Genomic DNA, 26,212 nt, shown 5'->3' with positions numbered 1-26,212 from the left:
CAGTATTTAAATTATGAAAAAATGCTTTACACTGATTTACTAGAAGAATTTTGAAAAATGCATAAATTCTTGTGTTTTCTGACATGTATCATAAAAATAATGTGTAAATGGACCAGTCTGTAAACTAGACTCTTAGAAATAAACAGACAAGAACACAGATAGAAATGAAAGTGTTCTCTCAAGTCCTAAAGGTATATAAGTGTGTTCCCTGTTGGAAAAAAAAAAAAAAAAAATAAAAATCTAAGTAGGTACTCTGAATGGTGGCATATAAAGACATATTGTACCAATCTTGCATGCTTTAATAATACAAGACTGACACTTGAAGCCATTAACATTTCATCAGAGAATTTTGACTTGTAAAATACTTAAGATCACAAGAGCTTTATCTCTGTATCTCTTAGAATATTTAAAGAAACATTGACAATGTCTAGAAAAGAAAAAAGAAAAAGAAAGAGAAATGTCAAAGAACCCACTGTGTGTAAATCTTATACAGAAAACATTATCTCTAGAAAAAAACCTAAGCCTAGGAGAACAATCATTCTAAGGTAGAATTCTGACTCTCTGGACAGAGAGGACTACAGAACCGAATCAGAAATTCCTCACTCTTATTTAGGCTGATTTCCAAACAATTTTTCTGGGTCCACAGTTTCAATTGTGACCTCCTGCTTCCTCAAGCCACAGCAGAATTTCCTAGATCTGAACTATACTGTTACACAAGTGTTGACCCATGAACATTAAATATTTCACGTTAAGCTTTTTTTTAAATTTCTGTTTTATTTTACAAAACAAAGGCCAGTGGAATCTTTCATTACTCTTTTGGCCTACATATTATGGTCAGGAGACCATAGAGGGATATTCTAATTCATCTGTGGTATGCCAAGTTTTGAACAAGACAACAAAATCCTTATAGCAATTGCACAGAAGGCCAGCGATGGAATAAATGTCTTTCGCTCCTGATGTTAACTAAATGATTAAATAGTCTGATACCAAGTAAATGCATCCCATTGTAAGAGAATGTTAATAAGAACCAAACATGTTGCAAAATCAGAGGTAGTAATCCGTTATAACCATTTTGTTTTCAATAGAATTATTATCCCACTCAGTTTTGGGTAGAAAAATAATTAGTTCCTAAAAATACTTGAAATCTGGCAATGCATTACAATGCTAATTCTCTTCTATGTTGAACAAAACCCTTCAGCGTTCTACTCCTTTAATCCATTTTCAACATACCTGCGTGGGACTTTAAAAGAAAATCAAAATACTAGCTACGTCTCTATGTGTTCCTTTATCTCAAGTAACTGTGAATCACAGCCACAACTGCTCCAACACCATGTAATGATATAAAATACAATACAGAAATAACACGAAGTGTCACCAGAGTAAATTGTGCACTTATCCAACAATTTTACTTTTACTGACAAACAGGCATTGGAAAGCCATGGATTAAGTGGCAAATACAGAAACCTCCTAGTCAAATAAAGGAAAATAACAAAAAACACAGGCAGCACTGGGAGTTGGAGGCCCAGTGTGAATACTCGTTTCTGTTTAGGTGTCCAAAACCAGAGTTTCCAGACAGGTGAGAAGACGACAAGAACAGAAAGCAAGCGGAATACTATGGAAACAAAAAGAAAGCCCATTTCACATGCCATTTGAACTTCTGAGTCTGCAATTTTTCTGGAGGAAAAGAAGTTTAGCTAGAAGGCAAACTTAAAGAAGTCTTGACACCGAAGCCCAGAACAGAAACTCAGTGTTAGGAAGTGAGGTGTACATGTGCTAGAAAGATTAAATGAGAAAGCCTTAAAAGACCCTCTTAAAAACAACTATTTTCTTACTAGTGAAAAACCTAAAACCAAACCACTTAGATACCAAAAAAGTTATTTAACAAAAATAATAGTTTACCTGTAATGCTTTTAATGCTTCTTTCAGCCTATCAATTTCTTTTTCTTTTGTTTCCACAGCAAGTTGATATTTTCCCTTTCAACAAAAGTGTTACTTCAGGATTTGGGCAGAACAAATGCATTTACAACATGAATTTATTAACAAGAATGTTATGAAAATATAGCACTACTCCACTATGACAGAACAATTCAATGGTGAACATAGGTGAAAATTCAGCTAAATTTTAAAGTATACATATATATTGCTATAAAAAGAAAAGTGAAAACATGTTAGTATATTTTCTCCACTTAAGACTAATAATGAAGTTTTAAAATTTTCTATTCTGGGAGAGACAAGCCTGACAAAGGCAGAATTAATAAATTACTTCAGTTTACAACAAACACACTAAACAACAAATGAAGTATCGGATAAATCTATTTTCTTATCCACTGTAGCATTGTTTTCACAGAAACAACTTCCTCAACCTTTCCAATCCACGAAGACTGAACTTTAATCTACTATCACCAAGATTACTAAATACACACAAGCACATTTTATATTCTTATATGTGTGTAATATAGACACACACACACATATATATATATGCATGTGAATAAGTCAAAAGACTTCAGTGGAAGTAAAACAGATAAGAATCTTGGGCAGCAATCAATACAATGGAGAGCAGATTTAGATACCAGAGAATACTCCACGGAAAACAAATACACCCATTCAACCACCGCTGCGTGTTCCATTCATTTCTAAGATAGCGCTGGCTGTGCAATCTCCTGAAACCATCTTGATGAGTAAAAATTACATATAATGTAAATTAGACCAAAAATTGGTCATTGCATACAAACTCTGTCCTGAAACATTACAGCTTAATTTATTCTTTCAGTTACTTTGGCGTAAAGTGCTGAAAGTACTATTCAATTCAATGGAAGTATTTACAGGGAAAAAAATATCAGCACAGAATTTAATTCTGAAACAGTAGCCATCATTGAAAATAGAAATCAGGGACTACTAGGTAGGTATGTGTGGACAAACAAACAAGAAAAACTCCAAATAGAAGCAATAAAATAACTCAACCAGATAATATAAATGGAGTAAAAATTAATTTGATATACTTTAAATGCAATTTCACCTGTTAGCAAATTTCTGTGCAAGTTCTTATGAAAGATATAGCACATTCATCCACTCTTAATCCTTGGGAAATTTAAGTGAAACTATTAATAGAGTCCACACGCAGACATTCATTGAATTCACTGTTTGAAACAGGCTCCTAGTCTACCAAATGCAAATCCTTTATTTAGGAGAGGAAGCAGGCACTCAGCTTGATATAAAAACTCATGTAGGTAAGAAAAAATCCATAAATTCAGGCTTAAGTGTATCTTAATTCAGTTGAGCACAAGCTCCTCAGGAAAGCAGCTCAGATAAATCAATAAAAGCCCTATGAAAACCAAGTTTTACTAAACCACTTAGAATTGTTATTTTTTACTTGCATGTGGAAAAGTCTTACGACAATTTGTCCCAAACCCCCAAAATAAAGTAAATCTTGTATATTTTCAATATAGAATTATCAAAGAACACTTTTTCCCCCAACTGATTTTTACCACAAGCAGATTTTAATGTGACATTTCACAAGTAATTAAACTTCTATAGGTTATAAACAAAAAACCAAAAGTAACAGAAGTTATAAAGAAATTTCTTTTGCAAAGGCCATAGCAAGAAAAATAATTTAGTGGTAATACACTTAGTATATGTTTGGTAAATTACATGGTATTATCATTTGCCTATGTGCTTCACTGGATGACAAACAACAAATTACTGTAACAGAGAGTACCTTTTCTTCTTCCATGGCAAACATCCTTGCCTGCAACTTGATTGTCAGTGGCATTAAAAAAAAAAAAATAAAAAAAATTAATACATCACATGGGATTAATTTTATTTATGCAACTTGACAATATAGTTATATTACCCTTTATATTACCCTGTCTAGTGTTTTTTTTTTTTAAATTTAACTATAGTAACTATAGAGTCACAAGCAACAAGCTTGTGAATCACAAATTATTTTTGCCAGAAAGAAAAACCTAATTGCTTGTCGCTTTCTTTTTTGTGTGATATGATTGTGATGCAGCATTAGTGATAAATTCTTCATCATCATGCAATAGTTTCAGTTCCTATGACTGTTCTCTGCAAGTTCTTTCAGGAGACTCATATTTTTTTATTTTATATTATGGAGAAAAAAAAATCACTACCCCGATTTGAAAGACTGAAAACACACTTTCAAATGTTGAACAGAATACATTATGTGGCAGATCTTTTACCATGGTTTATGAATGTAACCTTGCAGCGGACATGCCATCTTAGAGAGAAGGAAAAAAAGCCCCCAAAAACAGATTAAAAGAAGCATTATCTTCTCTATTAACTTTTGGAAAAATAAAAGCGAAAAATCCCAGGAAGAGTGGCTTACTGGGAAGAACTGTCAAAATAGAGGCATTATACTGTGTCTGGAAGAAAGAAAAAAGACCTGATTTCCTTGAGCTGTATATTCTAACATTTTATATGCAACAGAAAAATAGTTTTAATACCAACTGATAACTTGCTATTATGACATCATATTTTAAAATCTCATTGTTAAAGCTGAAATGCCTTATTTGCTACCTGTTTTTTAAAAGCTGCCATGGCTTCTTTGTTTTGCTGGTGCAACGTGTCCGTCTGATGCTGCAGAGTTTCCTGCTCATGCGAAATAACAATAGAGTGTTTGAAATATCTTACAGCAAACCATATATATAGTATTTCAAGAAAAAAAAACCTGACTCCTTGTTAAATATTTTCAGAAAGACATGATTGATTTATAACAAAACCTGAATACTAAAAAGAGACATTTGTTAACTAGTAATCATCTTTTTGGTAGCGGTTTCTTTTTAATTTGTAACAGACAATAATTCTCACCTCTGGAATTCAGATTTTTTGTTGCTAAGACTTCTATAAGCAACTCATGAACCTGCAGAAGCAACCCAACACCCTTTGCCATCTTAGGACAGCATCTTGACACAGCCCCAGGTAGTTATAATAGAATTTTAATTTTAATCACCATTAAAAAAAAAAAATATTATACCATTACAAAATAACAATCTGTTATTCTGATTTTAGTTACATTTTAGTCATTTAACAAACTACGTGAAAGAGCTGAAAGAGGGCAGAAAAGTCTAAGCTTAAGATGATAGTGTAAGATTTTTATCATCCTACTGTCTGGCTTTACTCTCATCCATAAAAACAAGAAAATGAGTTAAAGACATACCATTCTTTTATTTTTATTTTTATTATTATTATTTCATATCATAATCTCATAGATGATCTCATAAATGAATACTACACTCTGCAAGCTGTAAATCTTTAACATCTTTAAGCATCATGTTCCTAGACAAGATAGGACACCCCCCCGCCCAATCAAGGTGAAATAATACAGAAGATATGTTTGCAAGAATAGTTTTTTTAAGTTCTAGACGCTAAAAAATATTAAGCAAAGGTAGTCAAGAGGCTCTTGACTTGAACAGCTGTCCTTCAACAGCTATCTCAAAATATACATGAGTGTTTAGCTCAGAAATATTACAAAGTGAAGTAGGAAATGATTAAGTAATGACTGCACAAAAATAAATATAAATTGAGACTATTAAAAATAACGACTGGGAGAAAATAAATCGATTATTTGCTTCACACACAAGAAGTCTAATCTCTTCTCCTGCCTTAATTGAGAAATCAAGAGTTTTTCAGACATAAAGCTCATTCCAAAATTGCTAATTTCCCCAGCAAATTGGTGTTGCTTCCAAGTTCTACAAGCGAGAGCTGTTGCTCTCTGATACAACACAAGAATCTGTGGAGGTAAGATGTTCTGCATTCATGTGCATACTCGTTAATTCATTGTAAGATAGGCAGAGAAAGTTTCGATTTGCATCTAACAAACAATACATACTACATGAATGAATATTCAAAAATGTAAAAACAAAAGTCTTGAGGATTGTTTTCCTCAAGTTGTCACAACTGTGTTCAAAGATACAGTTCTCTAGTGGGTAAAGGGCACACCAAGTACACTGGAGAGCCAGAAATTGTGCTGCAGTGACAGCAAATCAGCTATTCCCAGTGGAGCATTCCTACTCATCAGAGGAATAACATTTTATACCCACAGTACTGTCAAATTAAGATGATGCTTCTTTAATTATAGGAATTCAAGCTAATATTAAATAATTATCTATGTAGATATAAATTTGGTTTCATAGACCAGTCATCCTTTATACAATTTTGTCATTAACGTAATTGATAACTGGAAAACAGTATTATTGAGGTCTTCATAATATACCATAGTTTTCTTTGTACTGTATATTCAAGTGATATATTTTACTCCAAAAAAGATACTAGGAATTTTCTACAAATATTCATTTCCTAACAGGCCTTACAGCTGAGACTATTAAATGAAATTATTACATATAACTTTCTCAGAAATTCATTTTTGTGTTAAGTTTTTTCATACATACCCTGTATGGGTGGTGCACGGAGAGTGAAGAATAAAGTTGCTTTTTAAAAAATATGAAAAAAAATCACCTTTGATATTGTGATGTTATAGCAAGTATAATGATTATAGTCATTAGATTTAAAGGAATTATTTTCTCCAGTTATTCTGTTTTTCCTACCCTAACATATTTTTTTTCAATAGCAGCAACAGTAATCATAAAACTTAGACAAAGATTTGCTTTAAAATTATAAAAAAACCAGAAACTTAGCTCACCGGGTCTTTATTTTAAACTAGTTTGCTAAATTTAAGATAAAATAAAAGACATACCGAAAAAAGTATATACTGAATCACAGGCATGTTAACTGAAAGGGATACCTCTGAAGAAAAAAAACCCCAACAACAGAACCTTTGATGAGCCAGGGGATGCTGTCTACTTACTGAACTACTATTGAGGTCAATATGATTCTGTATTAAGAAACCATCAGGTCACAAATTCAATTTAAATGTTGTACTTCGCATTTTCATCTTGCTTGAATCTCCAGAACTGAAAAGTCATATTAGTTTACTCCTTTGAAGTTCCAGAGCTTTACATATGTGCTCACATGAAGCTCCCAAAATCTACAACTCATTGCTTACATGAGGTTTGCCATGTGCCAATGTTAAATGCAAAGTGCAGAAACAAAAAAAAGGTGTTTACCTTACTGCCTTTAAGTCCCATCTTTTTATTAATGGTAAATTAAATTGCTATTAAGGTCTCAGAATGAATGGAAATCATCCCGTTTGAACCCAGATTATTAAGAACTGCAATGCTAGGTTAAGAAAAGCAAAGAAGGATTACAAATTGAAAGCACTGTTGCTTTTACAAATATAAAATGTTTCCTGTGTGCACATATATATCTTTCAGAAAAAAAAAGCACATAGTTAGGATTATTAACTTAATATGGTTAGGATGAACTCCAAGATGAAATAGTCTTCCTTTACTACTAAGATGTTAAATATCCCAAGATCAAGGATAGTGCTGAAATTATTGTTTTTTCTGCGATCGTAAAATATACAGAGTGAAGCCTTTTATCTTTTGACCTAGTGACAGGGGTCATAGGTTTGATTGTATTAGAGAAGGGAATGGATTTCCTATGAAAGCATAACCTCAAGAGCCCTAACCCTAAGAAGAATGTTGGGCTTTGCTGAAAACTTCATTCTGAGCATTTAAAAGCTGAGAAAGCACTTTCGAGTATGTCTAACATAAGTTTCTATTTAAAATAATTTTTTTGAAAAATTCTCAACCCTGAAACTTTGCAAGTGAAGTTGCTTGTACAACTGTACTGGTACTTGTACTTGCCAAAGCCAAGCATAACAGAGTGAAGCTGTTGCGTAGCTTCTCCCACACTAAGGTGTCAATGTGCCCCTTGTTAAGCTACATGTCTTATTACTTCAATATTTACATCCCTTTTGACCAAAGATCTCCAGTCATGCCCAATATTATTATGGCACTCTTAACCGTATCAGATTCCTAGGTTGGGCACACTCCAAATCAATATAAAAACTACAGAATTTCATGACTAGACAATAAACTGTTGGCCACATTCTACTACTAGAAATGACAACGGCCTTAAAAAGGGGAATTGTACTAAATCACAATCTATATTAATATACCAAAACGAAATCCCAGCAGTTAAAACACTAAAACCATATAGGAAAGTTACCTTCTGCCATTCAAGTTCCTGTTTCTCTACAACAATTTTACTTATTTGATCTTCATAATTAATCTCCGTTTCCTAGTTAAAAAACAAAAAGTCATTTACATAAGATAGTACCTGCAAATCAAACACCAACATAATTTGCATTTTCATACTCGTCTTCATTTACAGTCCAGTACACAGAACAGTATGTGCCTGCACAATGCACAGCAAAAAAAAAGGAAACAAAAGCTCTCTGTATGTGGTAAAATAGCAGATGAGTTCAGCTGTTTTGGTCACAAAATTTGCAGAATAAATAACATAGACTGAAATGCATAGCAGAAGATTAGGAGCTAGGATTATAGCTCTTTTAATTAGCAGCAACAGTTTCCATTTCATACGTATTCTCTTCTGCATCTTACAACAAAACCAGACTCAAAGGGAATAAACCAGACTTGACTTCACAGTTGAAAACTGATTGAAAATATAGGGATTCAGAGAAATTCAGCAAGTTGCAATAGGTGCTTCAAGAATCAATTGTTAGTCAATGATACAGATAATCACGGTTATTGAATCAGAATCTTTGGGGCATTTTAATTCAATTCAAAGCATTTGAATCTTCATTCTTTTTGACATCTCCCAGGACAACTGAAAGTTTGTGTCAGCAATTACTTCTGTTATTACAGAAAAAGTGAAATATTCATCATAAGCTTCTGTGCCAAGAAGCCTCCTGACGTAACAGATGACAGCAAGAAGTTAAAGAGAAGTCATGGATAATCAACATGTATTTCTGATATGATGAGCTACCTAAAAATCTGAGAAGGATAAAGTTTCTTCTACAATCCAGAAGATGGATTAGTAACAGGAAGGTGCGTTACACCTCCTGTTCTTGCAGAAGCACTTTGTCAAGAATCAAACTATTACTGTGATAATAAGTGAGACTTATCTGCTGATAATCACAGTGGCTAAAAATTTACGTGAATTTTCCTGAACCATTCCGGCATTAAAGTAAAATTTTCTTAACTGGAATCAGCTTCCCTTTTGAGTCAATTTTTTATGAGCACTGGTCTTTCTTTACAAATACAATACTCAAAAGGAAGAACAGGTTCCCCTATTGAACAGCCATGTCTTCTTGCAAGAACAGTATTTAGGCATTTGATGTATATGATAAGCAATTCACTGCTCTCCTGTTACTGCATACAGTCAAAATAATTAATATCCTTTCAAGACCTAGAAAGCTACACTAATGTGTCATTCTGAGCTTCAGAAGGCTAATTTCCTGCCTTTTCTCTGCACACCAATGATCACCTTGAAAAAGCGACCACATTAAGGCAAGACCAACTTCTCTTTGATGAATTGGTGCACTAGTAACATTTATTGAGGTCTTGTGTTGGACACTCCAACAAGGACCAAACTGACTGTGTGAAGGTAAAGAGTACTCCCGATACCTGAACTGTGTCCTGTGAGTTACTGTATATTGATATATTATGTGCACCTCTACATTTTTTTTTTTTATGCATTCTGAACTGATGAAAAAAATAAGAACTCTTGAAATGACTCACACCTCAACAGCCTAGACTACTGCAAAAGAAGTGTCTATGATCCTAAGGAAAACAGTCTCAACTCAAAAAAAGCCATTTACGGATCTCTAGTTAAAAAATTAAAAGCAGGTCTCAAAAAGATTATTCTCTTGATATTGGGTTTTAAGTAAAATTCTACTGAATTGCAATACCATGAACGACTACTACTTATGACGAGGAAGGAAAAAATAACCACCTGTGGATGAAGTAATAAATTTTCTGAAACTGAGAAAGAGCAAACTGAGGTTCTTCTTCCCTCCACAGTGAAGCAGATGATACAAATGTTTTGGCTACAAAGAATAAAGTATGCTTCATCTACAAAAATGCAATTCTTTCCTAAACCCAGTAGAAACGAGGATTCCAATTGTTTGATACATGGATATTTACAACTTTTCAACAATTTGTGTAAAACTATTTTAAAGAAGATTTTGCAACATTTTCTCACTTAGTATAATGATAATTATTTCTCACTTATTATAATAAATAATATAATAAATTTCTCACTTATTATAATAATAATAATCCACAGTCCCACTGTACTATCAATAGAAATAAAATGGCAAAATATGTCCCAAGGTGATTTAAAATAGGTTTGGGACACTGACATCTTTTATAGGTTTTAGGGTCAAAACTGACTTTCTTGACAGGCAGTTTACAGGCACATGTGTGGACAGAAATAACACACACTTCTACGCACCGGATGCTGCTCCTAAGCATTTCAAGAGTTACTTGTGGGATCTGAAAATATGCCTCAACATTTATGTGAATTTTACATATAAAATATTGAACACACATTTAAAATTAAAATTTGGCTTACAGAGAACTACAGAAAAGTTCTTTTGCTTCTCTGATATGTACCAGTAGACTATAGACAGAGAAGAGACCTAAAGTTTTCATATGCCTTATGGTAAAAAAAAATAAAAATTAAGAGAATTGAAAAGATTATCAACACTTCCAAGTTCTGCTTTAGCAAATAGTAGTTTGGAGTTGCAATGAATTTGTTTTTTGGTAATAATCTGTAAGTACTGAAAGAAAATACATTACCCTAAGTTACCTAGAGTGATAAAAACAAATGAAGTTGACTTACAGCATCTTATAGAAGTGTAATCTTGAGCGATTTATGCCATTAAGCAACAAACGCTATTAAAATGATGTATTATTAGCAAAAGCCTTGTTCAAAATTGTAAGAAGTAAGGATTGTAAGATCTGACTCTTAAACATGCCATGTAACTTATTCCTAACCTAATCAAAATGCACTGCAGTAGTATTCTTCCCTAGCTCCAGACTATCTATTTCTACCACTCCCCTGTGCAGGCACTAGCATATGTAAGGGTATTTCAGAGAGAAAAACCGAATTTTGACCCAGTGCACAATCAAACAGGGAGAAGGAGGTGGCCAGTTATCCCATGAATCAGATCCAGCCTCGGGGAACCCAAGAATCTGTACCAGTGCAACAGAAGCAACAGTAACATGATGCTGCAGTAGATGAAGCATGGACTTAGATCAACATAATGGACAGTAAAACTGCCCCCAGAATACTTGAAGTGCCTGCACAATTGAGTCCTAACACACCTTTTCATAACATGCCAGCTAATTTTAAAAGTATGTATTTTGAAAACATGCAAACTAATCATACTGATTACTGCATTTCTTCAGCTTCTACGCGTATAACTGTTTCTCTTTTTCTTTGTAAACTCATCTAGTTTGGTGTGTTTGTTATAAGCCAAAAGCTCAAGTTGAGAGCATTTACAAAACAAACTTCAAACTGCAACTAGCATCAGAAAAGAAATACAGCTATGAAGACAAAGTAGTAACAGAGATTAAAAAAAAAAGCTTAACATATGCACTGTGTTTCTGACCTCACTAAAATTTATGACAAATAGATCACTAATTTCAATGGATGTTGGAGATCAACAAGTATCTATCTAGATTAAACTTATCACGAAATAAAGGGAAAAGAATGTAATATTTTAGAGGGGAGCAATGTAGCAGTTACTACTGTTACAAATTCTTGACAAAGAAAACTTAAATTCAAATGGACTGGTCTTACCAAAATACAACAGTTACCTAAATGAAACCAAGCCTTTGGTGTACATAAAACAGAAGTAAGTTTACTACAAAACAATAAAAAGATTTCATAAGCAATGGAACTGGCAGACTACTTGTAATCAAGCATATACACCATTTCAATTTTCATATGTGTGGGTATTTTAAATCCTAATGAGGACACTGAAAAGGAAATACCCACAGAAATACATTTTTTTGCAGATACTTGGTTTAAAATTTTACAATTATTCTAAGAAACAGCATGTTCAGATTTAAGACATTTATAATTAACTCCCACATTCATACAGAGCTTTATGTTTGACTGAATAAATACAATAATAGAAGTTTGAAAAATTCATTAAATTCCATTTTAAGTGAGCCTATTGCTTTGAGTACTGAAGAGGATAAGAACTAAAGTTCTAAGTGAACAACACTCCTCCAACTTACTCCCAAATTATAAAGGAAACTCTGGAAGCTATCAAAAATGTGTATATATGTAACTACTGTTGAAAACAATAAACATCATAAATACTTAAACTGAGAATGACAATTATATGATAAAAATGTTCTCATGTGAAATAGCTAACAATTATAAGCCTTATCCATCATTTTTACTTCGTTCAAGGGACATTTATAGTTTACCCATTTTGAATTGAAAGCTTTTAAAACTTGTGAAGCACTTTTTTTTTTTTTTTTATAAGTTCCACCAGCTGTTTAATAAGACAAAAACATTTTTGTTATACTTTGGAGAATATTGTATGCAACTTTGATGAGGTATCAAAAAAACACAAAACCTTAAAAGTGTTCATTTTTTATTAGATGCCTTAGGACTACATGGATTTAAGTGTTTTTATAAAAAAGACTACCATAACAATAAAAGAGGAGTAATTTGATGGTTTATTTACTCGTTATAACCTTTAGAAAGTGTCAAGCCTTTTTTAAAGTGTTTGCTTCAGGCTGTAGTTTTACACGATGGGCTGTGGATTGGTCAAGCCCCCTCGATTCTTGACCCTGAACAGATTTAGGAACAGAATACAGCTGGCTCATGTCCAAGCAGCCAAAACTGCTGCTAGATACTTTTATTATCTTTTTTGAAGTCATAAACTACCTCCTACAAAATTGCACATCCAATTTCTCATGCAAGTCAATCAAATAGTACTCATAGAAACTACAGTTTCTGATTGTTTCATACTATTATTAGAACACCCTTCATGAACTGAAGAGTTTGGTACAACTTTTAGTAGAATACATGGATATCCTTCTTAAAATTTGTTCCCAAGACAAATGTTAAAAGGAGAGAAAACATTTATAACAGCTTTATTCCAGCTTTAGTTCCTGATACACTTTTTGATCTTGATAGTTACGACTATCAAGTTTGACGTGATAGTTATGACTAGATAGTTAAACCAAAACCTTTAGTAACCATATATTTGGAATTGATTCTCAAAAACTTTACATTTTCGGAAGCAGAGAAATTGAAATGTGTATCAACCACTTCTTTTCCTCTGGAAATCTTTCACTGCTCTGTTCTTGATTCCACTGCACAGAATGCAATTGCTCTATATTTAAATAAATCATCTATTTAAATATATTCCTTAAAATGCTTGCATTGACACTTATAATGCTCTTCTCCAAGTAATCAATTCCTAATCAAAAGCCACATCATTTGCTAAGAAAGAAATTATAAGCTAACACACTGCTTACTGACTTGAATAAGTTGTGTATGTCACAGTCATGAGATCCATAAAGTTCAACACTGTTAATTCTTTTATATCTATGTACTTACTTTTTTCCCTTTTTTTAATATTCAGCTTTCCTTGTTTCTATTTTCTTTTCCTTCTACTTTTGCTAAAAAGTACCATAACTTACACTTAGTCAGAAGATCCAGTGATAAGACTGTTAGGATTTTTTTTGTTCCGTTTCCCTTTCATCAACTTTCTTCACTTAGTACCTCAAAACTAATTTGCCTTTTGGGCCCAAGTGACATTTCCAAATACCGATCTTATACTGCAACCTTCAATCTTCCTCTCAATACTGAACCCGGTAGCTCATCTTATCTGTGAAACAGTGCTAAATAGGTGAATGAGCTCTGCACAATTATGTACATCTCTCCAATTCTGGAAGAGACCAGCTCAGGTATCCTGAGCTACAATGTGCTATATGGTGTTACGCTGTGCAGTGCAAATCCCTTCATAGCTACCAGAAAGCAGAAGTGCATTTTAGAAATAGAAGAGAGTAGTTAAGGGTGAACAAAGCTCCATGTCCTCCCTCTAAGAAAACCTAGAAAAAGGCCACAATCCAATAGAACTTGGATTAGAATACCAAAGCCATAGCAAGGGTAGAGTAAGAGGAATTGAGATAAACTTGCTCAAATCTATCTGAAAGGAGCTCTGCAGCACTAGGGTGAGCCTTGCTTCTGAGAACAGCAACCACAAAAACCTCAAGGTGAGGTGTCGTGAGCCACAATGTCTGTGTCATGACAACAGACACGATTCAGGACTTGTCTCTTCTAGCAAATAAGTGCATAAATATCCTCTTTCTAATTTCATTTTAAATGACTGCTCACTGACGAACAGCATGAAAGTGGGTAAGCACAAAAAGGAGGTCTATTTTACATCAAAACAGAAGAAGGCAGAATGGAGAACAGAAACTATGAAAAACAGGGAAAAGAAAGAAGGAAAAAGAGCATTAGGGGCAGGGGAGACCAAAGTCAATAACAGCAAAGTGACAGGAACAACTAGCCTTTAAAGAATATTCCTGTCCACAACACAGAATGGATTCCAGAAGTCTTGAGATCCTGCACTCCTGTGCTGTGAGCACAGATACGAACTTGCTGTGAGCACAGGTATGAAATTTCCTGGCAAATCAGACATCTCATCCCCACTTCTGGTGGGTGATTCTGATACCACCTGCTACATCAACATACTCCTTTGGGAGAGTTTTATATAGTGCTTGACAGTAAACAGTAGGATGGCAACTACCAATAACAAGATGACAATATGGCTTCAATGTACAAAATCCAGGCAAGGGGCCGGGAGGAAGGGGGTCCAGGATTCTAAAAGGATATATTTAAAGAATCTTATATTAAAATATTTATTTGAACATAGAAAATGTTTTAATGGGTAAACTCAATGCCCTTTGCAACTCTAATGTTCTTTTATACAACATGGTTTTCTTTTAAGATAAAGAAAAATTACCTTGTGAGAAATGTGAGTAAATTAGAGAGCTGGAAGGAACGTTTCTAAAAAGTATTTTAGTTAGAAGGTAAGCATTACCAAGTTATATCATAAGTGCCCAAAGAGAAAAAAGGCAAAATTTACTCTTTGTAATTTTTACTAAGTAGAACAGTATCAAATTTAATAAACTCAAGGCAAAAATGACAGAATCTATATTATTAGCCAGACTTTGTGATGTTCCAGTTAACACCAAAAAAAACTTCAATGGATGCTTGTTTTCAGGTATGGAAACAGGTCACTGAAACTTGTCCTTTGCACCAAAGAAAAACATTAATAAAATTTTCAAAATAATCACTAAGATTTATCTGTCTTGTGTTCAGCTAATCAACACCTACACTGCTCCAACTGCTACTAAAAATATCCATGTCCCCAGGATATTAGAATACATTTCTGTGGAAGTAAGGAAGAATTTCCTTGATGCTTTATGTTTACATGCTTTTCTGGCTACAGATGGGTTGGTTTTTTTTGTATCTAAGACAAATAATTCAATACACAATATATATGCTTTCTTGTCCTTGTAAACATTATCCTTAAACCAAAGGACAGTAGTCCTGTATGCACTGTACATCAGGAATCATTAAAGACTTCCAATTTGACCTACTACACTGCAACTTTATACTGTCAAAATCGATTACATTTATCCCTTAAGAAAAGGATCATCTCTTATTGCTCAACAAAATTAACTCAGCTGATTGCAGAGCATGACAGACTTTGGAACAAAGTGAATGGGATATCCACCACAAAAGAATCACTGGGCTGATGGGGCTTGATGAGTGGGAAAGCTAAACTGGCAAAAAAATAGAAGGACATTCAAACTCTATTGGAGTGTGAAGTAATCCCTGGTGGCAGGGGGAAAGAGTAATACCATTTTTTGTAGCTTCTAATTACCTACATATTCATATTAAGTCAATCCATATTAAGAACAAAGACCATATGAACAGCCAAAGGAGTAGAGTGAAGCTGTATCAAGTATAATAATTTAAGCAATGTATTCTCCAGAATAAACATGCACAGCTACCATTAACTGGGATTTAATCTGAAAAATAGCAGAAGTCACTTATTATGAGCAACTACTCTAAATTATTTTTGAGAGTCTAACTACAGCTATATGTAAAAGTGAAAAACATAGATGCTTTGAAGTGACTAAACGCATTTATTTTAATAAGCATATTCAGAAAAATGAATTTTCTACTTCAAAATATCATCTTATGTTATCAAGTATGGATTGTATCAAGTCCCAAAATATTTTAATATTTAATTGTCTGTCTACTTCCGCACAGATAATTTCATCTGCAAATTTATTTTTATTAATTCGAAGCTATACTGCAGTATAACCAACCATTCAAGGCAGTTCATTAAACTCAATGATAGTTCCTGTCCTGAAAAGACTCCTCTCTAAGTGACAAGCAATACCAACAATGGGAAGAGAAACAGAAGCAAACAGAGGTAAAATACCTTGTCTAAGGTCAAGCCACAGGTCAAAGACAAAATTGAGAGTAAAATCCACTATCCACTTGCCTATACTGCCTCCACCGGGCTATCAATCTACTGTGAGCCTCACAAGTGACTTGGAAAGGAATCGGCAAAAGCAGTAAGAAACCAGCAGAACTTTAACTTCACTTTCTTGGGCAGCAGACGACAGAGTTTAAGCTAGTGTGTTTCAGTTTTGTCCATGGAAAACACTATCACTGTGCAAGACAAGGACTTTAATTCTCTGAGTTAGTGCTGAATTTTGGTCTATTCACTACCTTTTTCTCAGGGTTGATAAATTTACATAATAACCTCGTGTTGGTTTAATGTAAGAGATTCATAGGTAAAATTAGGGGAGGATTTTGTAGCTTTTCTTTTTAAGCAAAAACATCCATACAGAGTTCTACTTAAAAAGATAAAAATGAAGGGCACTAGACATGGCCATGTTGTTCTATAACCCTTGCTTGTTCAAAATATTAACATTTTATATTCCAAATTCAAACAGAGTAAGCAAGCAACCCTGGATTGATTGTTAAAGCAAAGCAAAGCAAGTAACAAAAATGCATTCAGGGATACTTCAAGATTTCAAACTGACTAGCTGTAAAATGCTTAACTTTTTTTTTTAACTTCAATTTCTAACTAGAAACAGGTAAATATATGGGGGTTTTTTTAGGGTGAAGGAAGGCAAAGACATTTTAGAAGTTTAGGGCCAATTGCCTCCTGGCATCAGCACCAATTTTGAAACCAAAAATACCTTTAAGCCAAAAAATTGCTCACCCTCTGGAAGCATCTTTCTATAAAATTACAATAGCTTACTCTTGAAATATAGCAGACACAAAACAGAAACAAAACCAAAAAATCCCAAAAGATGAAAGTCCATGGCACTCTATAAACATTTAAAGCTCTGACCAAGTGCATTAAAAATGCAAAGTTAAGGTAACAAGGTAAACGGGATTCAGCTAACAGATCTTACAAGGAAAAGTGCACTCCAATTATTATTACAAAAGTTAAATTCTTCAATCTCTTTTTTTTTTTTTAATACAAAAATAGTTAGACTACACTAAACGCTACCATTGTAAAAAAAGTCTAGAGATCAGACCATGGTGAATTTCAACAATATTGCACCAAGAAAGTAGGATCCTGCAGCCTTTTTCTTGGATTTTTTTTTTTATGGCAGTCATTCTTTTGTTTATGGTTTTTAAAGAGAGGATTATAGCATTTAACTTAGATCAAAATAAGCATAAATCAAGCACATCACAAATACTAATATTTTAGAAGTAATAATACACATCTTCTGAACAGGTCAAATTCATCAAATGCAGAAAGATATACTTTAGGTCTTTCAAAAAATACAACAGTTCAAAAACACTAAGGGGAAAAAGAGAAACAAATGTTTACATACATACAACTGAAAAAGCAACCACAGAAAAATATAACTGAAAAATTAACTGCAGCAAAATATAGCTGCCTTCGACAGTGCAGAAACAATTTTACCTTAGTACTACAAGATGATTCAACTCGTATTTCAAAAACAAAACACCCCCATCCTCCCAATGCTCAATACACTATTATTGTAGGGCTCTAGCTTAATAGTTTAGTGATTTAAAAATGGTGAAATAAAGTGGATTTGGTTATCACAGTAGCTCTTTGCCCTCTTAGGTAATTCTGAAAAGCACAAATAAACAGACAAAAATAAGTCAAAATCACTGCCTTTCTGGCAAGTGGCAAACCAATCTATGAAATAAGAAAGACTTATGGACTTGGCAATGACTAGGATTCTCTTTCTTTCCTTTTCATATCAAAGGTTGCTCTTAAAGAGAAGAACTACAATGAAATACAAAAATTTAATATGGATCATTTTTGTCAATAGCCTGGTGATCAACTGTAGCAACTTTGCACCCACACTTATGCAGCATTTTTGAAGATTTCACACAAAGAGACAGAAATAAGACAAAGAAACACTATATATTATAGTGTTAAAAATACAATATTAAAATATTTACCCTTCTTATACGCAGTTCTTCTATTGCCTCCAATAAACTTGTTTTAAAGTCTAACAGTTGAATGGAAAGTAATGTCTCCGATGGACTTTGAAGAGTAGAGTCAAGTGCCGGTGTTTTAAAATCTTCATCCATTCTTCAAACTTGTTTCTGCAAAATAAAAACATGTATTTCCTCTCCAGTTTATCTTTAAGAGAATATTCAAACTGCAAAACTTGCAAATGTGGAATCAAATTCTTTTTGTAAAGAGTAAAACTACTAGTTATAGCCATTATACAATTAACAGTATTTTCATTTTAAATTAGTGTGTGATATTGTAAAAGAAAATAAACAGCTTTATCATTAATTCACCACATTCATTTCTTTTTCCTCTTTATTTTGGGCTTGGTTTATTTTTAAATAAGAACTGTGATGAGCATGAAAAAGAAAGTAGTACAGGGTTTTTTTCCACTGACATGAAGGTACTGCAACTAACACATCAGGCCATGAAAAAGTAACTACCTACCTTCAAGATTTCAAAAAAATCACAAGTCAGGCTCAGTTTTAAAGGAGACCTTCAGACTGGGTTGCAGTTATGAACTAAAAGTAATATTCACAGTTTCTGAATTTTAACAAGAAAACTTTTTGGTTCTGTTCCCACAAGATCGAGTATCGAAATGTTTTACTCTAAGCCAGCTACATCAGCTGTTGTCAAGCAAGGAGTTATGCTAACATAAAACCCATGTGTCTCTGTAGGGACAAAACACGTTTGTTAGTGACATCAGAGATGATTACAACACTCAGCGTTTGATTCACAAGACGACAACAACTGTACATATTTCAGCTGTACTTCCCAGATCATATTTTTTTAATACTTGAGGCTGAATTTCCACCAGTCCACTAGAATACATAATGCTATCCTTTCCTAGAGACAACCCGTGTGTGTTTCTGGACTAAGAATTAAAGAGGTAGAGCACAGGAGTTATGACTGACCTGGCCATTGCCGCAGAACCCTTAGGAAGGAATTCCTGCAGGAAGAACAGAGACCTGGTCTGTATCACGGGGCCATAACAACCACAAATCAGGGCTCACCACTTTTTCTGCTGTTGTCTAAATAAAACCCTAACATAGATCAAATTTAAGCTGCTTGGTCACAGATAATAGATTGTTTCCCTGCTTAGTTGCCCCACCGCAAAAGTTATTCTAAGTTACTGAAATCATGGTTTTGCTAAAAAGAGGAAAGTAAGACTAATTTTTGTCTTCTATCTTAAAAGATACGACTATTACTGAACTGTTGAATACGAAATATTTATATAAGTTCTTTTGTCAGTGTCAAAATATGTATGTTTGAAGGATTTTTGCAGAGACAGCAAATATAAGTCCAAATAAGAACCATGTACAAACACGTACCACTTCAGGCAACAAATCTGTTGTGTCAGTGTGCCAACAGCAATCGGGCATTGTGCAACCAATCTACATACATTTTATACACAGTTTAGGCCTAGTTTTCAGTTTTTAGGTTGCCCCCTCTCCTGCCCCCTCCCAAAGTATAAACTTTTTATGTCATATCAAGTATTGGAAGGTCATCATAGCTACAAAAATAATAAAAACGCTAATATGCATACTAGGTTAGGCACAGAATCATTTGATTCCACTTTTAATCGTGCTACATTCTGATCTGAAGGGTAAGATTTTGCAAATATAATGTCAAGACACGATACATGCTCCAATTCTATTGCTGTCAGCTGATATTACAGGTTCGGAGTTGGTGGATTGTACAGTGACGCATTTCTACAAGACATTACTGTTACCAAATGGAGAATCCTGGTAGCCTGCGTTAACGTGGGGTGGGGGTGAAAATAAGAGTGCTTGTGAAAAACGTGACACAGAAAAAAGGATTGTCTAACTCTGGGCTTCACCCTACAAAGGTAAGTACACTTGAAGCAGTGCACTTTGGTTATGAAATAACCATTCAAGTGAACTGGTAGAAGAGTGTGTATTAACTGATACACAGTGGGGCTTGTGATTTTCTTTCCCATCACAGAAGCAAGCTGAGAATTACTTTCTCAGGAGGATATTTTCAAACCAATGCTGTACGCTAAGGGATGGAAGAAAATGAGCCTCAGGCATCCATGGGCGTTCTCTCAACTCACTGATCCCAGCAGGAGCACTTGACCAACAAGACTTCACCTCCCTAATGCAGTAAGGATAAAGGCTTCTCTGAGAGAAGCTCATTGAGTCTTCACCCATCCCTTCATTGTGAAAGTACTATTTTCTCATGGGCAATTTGTACTCAGACTGCTTTTTTCTGAGAGTGCAACAAAATGCTTCAGAGCCTGAAGCTGAAAACTACAAAGTACAGTGTGTATTACGTGCGCTCCCTCTCCTCCTCCTCCAAGTTGAGTGCACCTCACTCAAGAGACACCTCTGTGGTCTCTTCCACCACAGAGAGATCAAAGAACTCTGTTACCTGCCAAACAGTTTATACTATGCTTGCCTGGAAAAAAAAATAAATACATAAAATATAATAATAAAGTTACAAATAAATACTTTAAAATATTGGCCATGTACTGATAAAATGCCTACTTTCAATATCACACAAGAATACAACTGTCTAGAGCTGCTGTAAAGATATATGATAACTAATAAGTGTCCTTTGACACAGAAAATACAAAAAAAAAAATTCTTGTGTAATCAAAGATATTCCCAAATAGATGCACTTACTTTAACAACTAGTATTTGTCAGAATACCTGGAAAATAATTTCAAAAATCTAGCGCATACATGACATAACATTCTGAAAGTTGAAGTGAAAATGATTAAAGTTCCTATTTTGAAGCTTTTATTACATTTGCTTTCCTGTTCAACAAAATAAGGACAAAAATTACTTTTTAAAAAGCACATTATAAAATCCATTTTAACACAATTTTAAGTGTCATAAAGGGCTTTATATCTTTGAAAAGCACTTATTAAAAATTACATCTTAAATACCCTACACTAGAAAGTAAGTTAGCCTATAAGCCTGATAGGGGTCAGGGTAATAACACAGAATGAACAAATTACACTGTCATTCCACTTAAATTATTTAAGTTATTTAATTTGACCTGTAGATAGTCTCTTGTCTTCTCATCATGCCTGACTTTTAAGTGGGAGGTCTTCATTCATGATGATCCTTTAATGGAAGCAAAGCTTTCTCCATTTAACCCATGGTGTTATCAATCATGTACAGGGATAAATGAGGCTGTAAGATTTTGCCAGTATCACAAATGACACTGTGACCTGAGGCCAACATCTTTATTTGCTTCTCCAGTGATTCACTTCAGCAGATATTAACCAATTTTATAATCCATGAAAGGCAAAATTAAAGGACACCATCCATAAAACAGAATAATTCCTATCAGCAACAAAGTGATGTCTGTATTATCTTATAAATTATATGGCCATACAGTGTGGTAATGTAATGAAGTAAAGATGGTAATAATCAAATGCCTAGGGCAAATGCTAATATGCATTTAATCACACAGCATGAAGCCATTTGTCACTACAGTTGAATGCATGTGTACATAAAATACATGAGTCACGTCCTTATTGTTATAGTATAACAGCATCAATTTCACACTATCATTTTACCACAATAACAACTGTAGGTTTTGATATTAACTAAAACACTCGAACGTCAGAAGTGCAACTGATAGCAATACCTTAAAAAAAACTATTTTGAAATACAATCCTCCTATACTTGATGTAACACATTTGAGCACTGCATGTGTGCAGAATTCTAGAATATTTTTGTACAAAAAAACCCTTCAAGTACATTTTTACAACACCCTGAGTAACTTTTTAGAACCAACGTTAATTTATGGCATCTCAATGTAAGCTGAATCAGTTTTTAAGCACGTATCATCCTTGATAAATAATTATTGGTTTTCTTTTGTTTGTTCACAGGTATGTACAAGAAACAGACAAAACATTTGCCTTAAGATAATCTAAAGTGTTTGCGTTATCTCCAGAAAAATTACACTGAAGTGTAAGCATCAACTTCTGTTCTCGGTGAAATACAGGAATTAAAATACTAGTGGAGAAACTTTCCCTGCATAAGTCTAATAACTTCTGATCAAAATGATGGCCATAAAAATAAAGCTACTCCCATCAGATGCAGACACACAAGAATCAACTCTATCACCCCTGTGCTTCAGATGCAACCCACCACAACTGACATTTTAGCTGCAAGAAACACTTCCACGACTATTTGTGAGAAACAGATCAAAAGTTTATGTGACCGAAATAAATTCATCCAAGTACATAATACATCCACATACATAGTTATGTGTAGTCAAAGGCTAGAATTTGAAACTGAGTATGTTGCTACTGTGTTTTCAAGATGTTAGTGATGCTGTGGAACCAAGTCAGATTACAGTTCAAAAAGTATGCGCCAGATTTTTGTCATGTTAAACTTAAGAGTAAACAATACTGTCCACTTTTAAATAAAATTCTTTAAAAAAAAATTTATATGCAGAAGTGGCATAATATGGCTGAGTTTTATACAAGATATTATCAGCATTAAAAATAAATAAGTAATCACACCACACAGGATAAGGTTACTTTTATGATTATTAATGACCAAAATACATTTAAAGATACCACCTCGTTCATGAAATTCAAGATTATAAGTCTCACATATACATTTTCACTTTTCAAGGAAATATCTTTTGATACTGTTCAAACACTTGCATTTTTGGAGAGAACTAAAACCAAATTTGAGTTGAATCCATTCTTATCTTAATTTAAATTAAAAAAGGATAAATCCTTAAATTCTAGCATAAGTTGATAAAGCTATAACTTATATGTAAGTTCAGAAACTAGAAAACAAGCATTCAGCTGTACCAAAGGAGCATAATAGCCCAGACTACATGATTATGCTAGGAAGAGCTCACCAGAAAGCACTAGGAAAAAAAAAAAAAAAGAAAATAAAGCAGGTGTTCATCATTTTCCAGATTCCAACCATCATGTCTGTCTCACACCTTGGTTGTATAAGCCAGATGGGATTCCTCTATGATAAGATAACCTACTGGCACACAGAGCCATAAAATGTGGACTATAAGACAACTTGGTACACTGCCTATGTAGAGACAACAGACAAGAAATCTCAAATAAGCTACATCATGTAAAAATCACCAACTAGTTAAGAATCCATCATGTACACATTTAAGTGGGTTAACATCTATTTTAGTTGATCAAGAGAGTTACAGCATCTTAAAGTTCTTGGGCTCAATTGGAAAAAAAAAATTTGAAGAGAGCGCTTTCCCTATCACAATTGGTGCTTTTCCCCTGCCCCATTTTAGATTCAGAGATTTTTTTGGTAGGTAAGGTTATTTATTTTAAAACTTTTACAGGCTGAAATATACTGTACACAGTTATGTTTGATGTTGCTTTAAATCATTTTTCAATTTAGGCATGTATAGAAAAATAAGTTATTTTTCATTTTCAGTAGAAGGTTATAATACTTCTCCTCCAACAAGAAGATATACCCTCCTTTTAGGAAAAACAGCTACCTTTCAATACACCTGCATCCAACCAACGCACTGGATCTTCCCCCCCCCTCCCCCCAATTCCAGAGTTCCAAGTACAGGTCCAGAAGATGCAACTCATTTGAACTTTGAAAAAACTATGCTGGCAGGTTAGCACCACACCATGAACTCCTTTTGGGTTCCAGAGTGCTGACAGTGGTGTACGCTGCCCATGAGGAACACATAGGGGACAGCAGGCTATAACACACTCTCCTGAATAAGCTGTGTTGGTTTAACTCTCTATTTTGTTTCCATTTTAGTTGTGTGGGTTTTGGGGATTGTTTATTTTTTCAGCTGAGAATGGCTCCATTCACACATACATAATTCCTGTAATTGCTAGAGGTAGAGCCTTCTTTCCCAGAACCTGCATTTTTGTGAAATGTTTAGGTATTTGCTTTGTTTGATTTTTATCTGTATCCAACAGGCTGCTATGAACAAAAATATTTCCTTCCTAGAAGGGAAACCACCAAGCAATTCATATTTTAGAGATGCTTCTCTACAGTTTTGTTAAAAATACTACTGTATCTACTCATTGTCATCTATTATCATGACATTCTAAAAATCATTATAGCATCATACAAGAGAAGGCACTTCCTTCAGTCTTCTAAAACTTTAGAAATTAATCGATTTTCAGAAAACTCCAAACTTACCAGTTTTCAAAAGTGTATTGCAAACCTTTAGACATTTTTTTTAAAAAGCTAAGATTAATATACCAGTATATTGGTTTTCATTTACAAATAATTATATTCTTCAAAATATAATATCAAGACCTGGACTCTTTAAAAAGGCTCAAAACCAGAAGACAAATAAAAATCTAATATTTGTGGTTTTGTAGTCATGTCATCTTAAATCAAAAATCATTTAGAAGAGTGATGGGGCAGACTTGTGGTTTTTAAATGCAGAAGATTGTATGATTTATTAGACTTTTACCATAAATCAGGTAGTGCTGTCAATGTAAAGTACTTATTTTAAAGGACCTCTTTATACTAACCATAATTCTAAATAAATATTGATTTATACTAAAATTCCATAGAATCCTCTTTTATTCATATATTACATAAATGTAAGTTTGTTGAACATAATGCAAGAACAGCTGCCATATAGCCATATTGCCCACAATTCAGCACATTCTATCCAAGGAACAGATTTGTGAACCTGCTATTATTCCTTATTTTCCAAAGAAAAAGTAGTCCTAGTCACATCAAATTGTCCTTATCTATGGTATTAGACGCTTGTGGCCTAAATTCAATGGCATTTGTTTAAGTTCAAGATAAGTGTAAAGGTTTTTCGTTCTGGAAGCTGTACACTTGTTCTGAAGTTGCCTTTGTCAAAACCCAGGAGTCTTTTGCAAGCGGGAGACCAACATTCTCTCCTTAATAGAGCACAACAATTGTCCTTAAAAACATGCCTTAGAATCTTTGCTGACAGAACCATCATTAGATACTAGTAATCTGAGACGATCTGGTTGGCGACCTCTCTCTTTTCAAAGTTTCAGGTTTTGACAAAATTGTGGAGAAAAAATTGGACAAAGAACTCTCAGCTGTTAGAATCCTCAGGTTTTCTTGGTTAAAAAGTAAGGGGTCTGGGTTGTTTGTTTCATTTTGTTTGTTTGCCTAAAATTTTGTTTGTTTTTTTTTTTCCCACATTCCCAACTCTGTTTCAACATGTTAATGAAACTACTGTTAGGGAGTACAGATAAGTGAATTATTATAAAATATGGTGATATGGTTAACATCTTTATCTGTTTTTAAAACCCATCTAAATACAATGGCTAAGCATGCTATAATTGTATGCTCGTCATATGACAACAAAAAAAATGAAGGAAAGCTGAACAACACATTCCTGAGAAGACCAAACTGGTGACCCAGAAAGCACATGGGAAAGTCCCTCTGAAAGCCTTTTTCATTCAATCTGCAACACTTGATTTTGATGTGATAATACCTGTTTCAATTCAGGTTTTTAGATCATAATCCAGTAGAGATTACTCCCATCAAATACACAGCTATAGCAAACATAACTTGAAGAGTGAAGTTTTTAAGTAGGTTTTGTCAATTACACCAAAGTCTGTATGTTGAATTCTGGATGAAATTTAAGAGATTGGAACTGCTTGTCCAAGTACTATGTTGCTTGGGATCTGCATCTTTTCCCCCAGTACAAAACGCTCCCTTCAGTAATTTGAATTCTTTTGATGAAAATGTATCATCTTTCACAAACTAGCCAGTCCACACATTTTTTGAAACCAGGTGATTTAAAATTTCCTTATCACGTAAG

General features: G+C 33.9%; 1 protein-coding gene across 1 annotated transcript in view; it reads right to left on the bottom strand.

Annotated features, from left to right (window-relative positions):
* CCDC73 (coiled-coil domain containing 73) overlaps positions 1–18,531 on the bottom strand; it is a 56,096-nt gene extending 37,565 nt beyond the window's left edge. Inside the window, exons 1-5 of the mRNA XM_074149537.1 lie at positions 18,400–18,531; positions 8,092–8,163; positions 4,540–4,611; positions 3,719–3,754; positions 1,900–1,974 (exon numbers count right to left, since the gene is read on the bottom strand). Of these exons, the coding sequence (XP_074005638.1) occupies positions 1,900–1,974; positions 3,719–3,754; positions 4,540–4,611; positions 8,092–8,163; positions 18,400–18,531 (387 nt within the window). The remainder of the gene's footprint in view (positions 1–1,899; positions 1,975–3,718; positions 3,755–4,539; positions 4,612–8,091; positions 8,164–18,399) is intronic.
* Positions 18,532–26,212: the final 7,681 nt, after the last annotated feature.

Source organism: Numenius arquata, chromosome 6, assembly GCF_964106895.1.
Source record: "Numenius arquata chromosome 6, bNumArq3.hap1.1, whole genome shotgun sequence".
Classification (NCBI taxonomy): Eukaryota; Metazoa; Chordata; class Aves; order Charadriiformes; family Scolopacidae; genus Numenius; species Numenius arquata.
The sequence above is the reverse complement of the archived record's forward strand: the minus strand, read 5'-3'. Positions and strand labels throughout refer to the sequence as shown.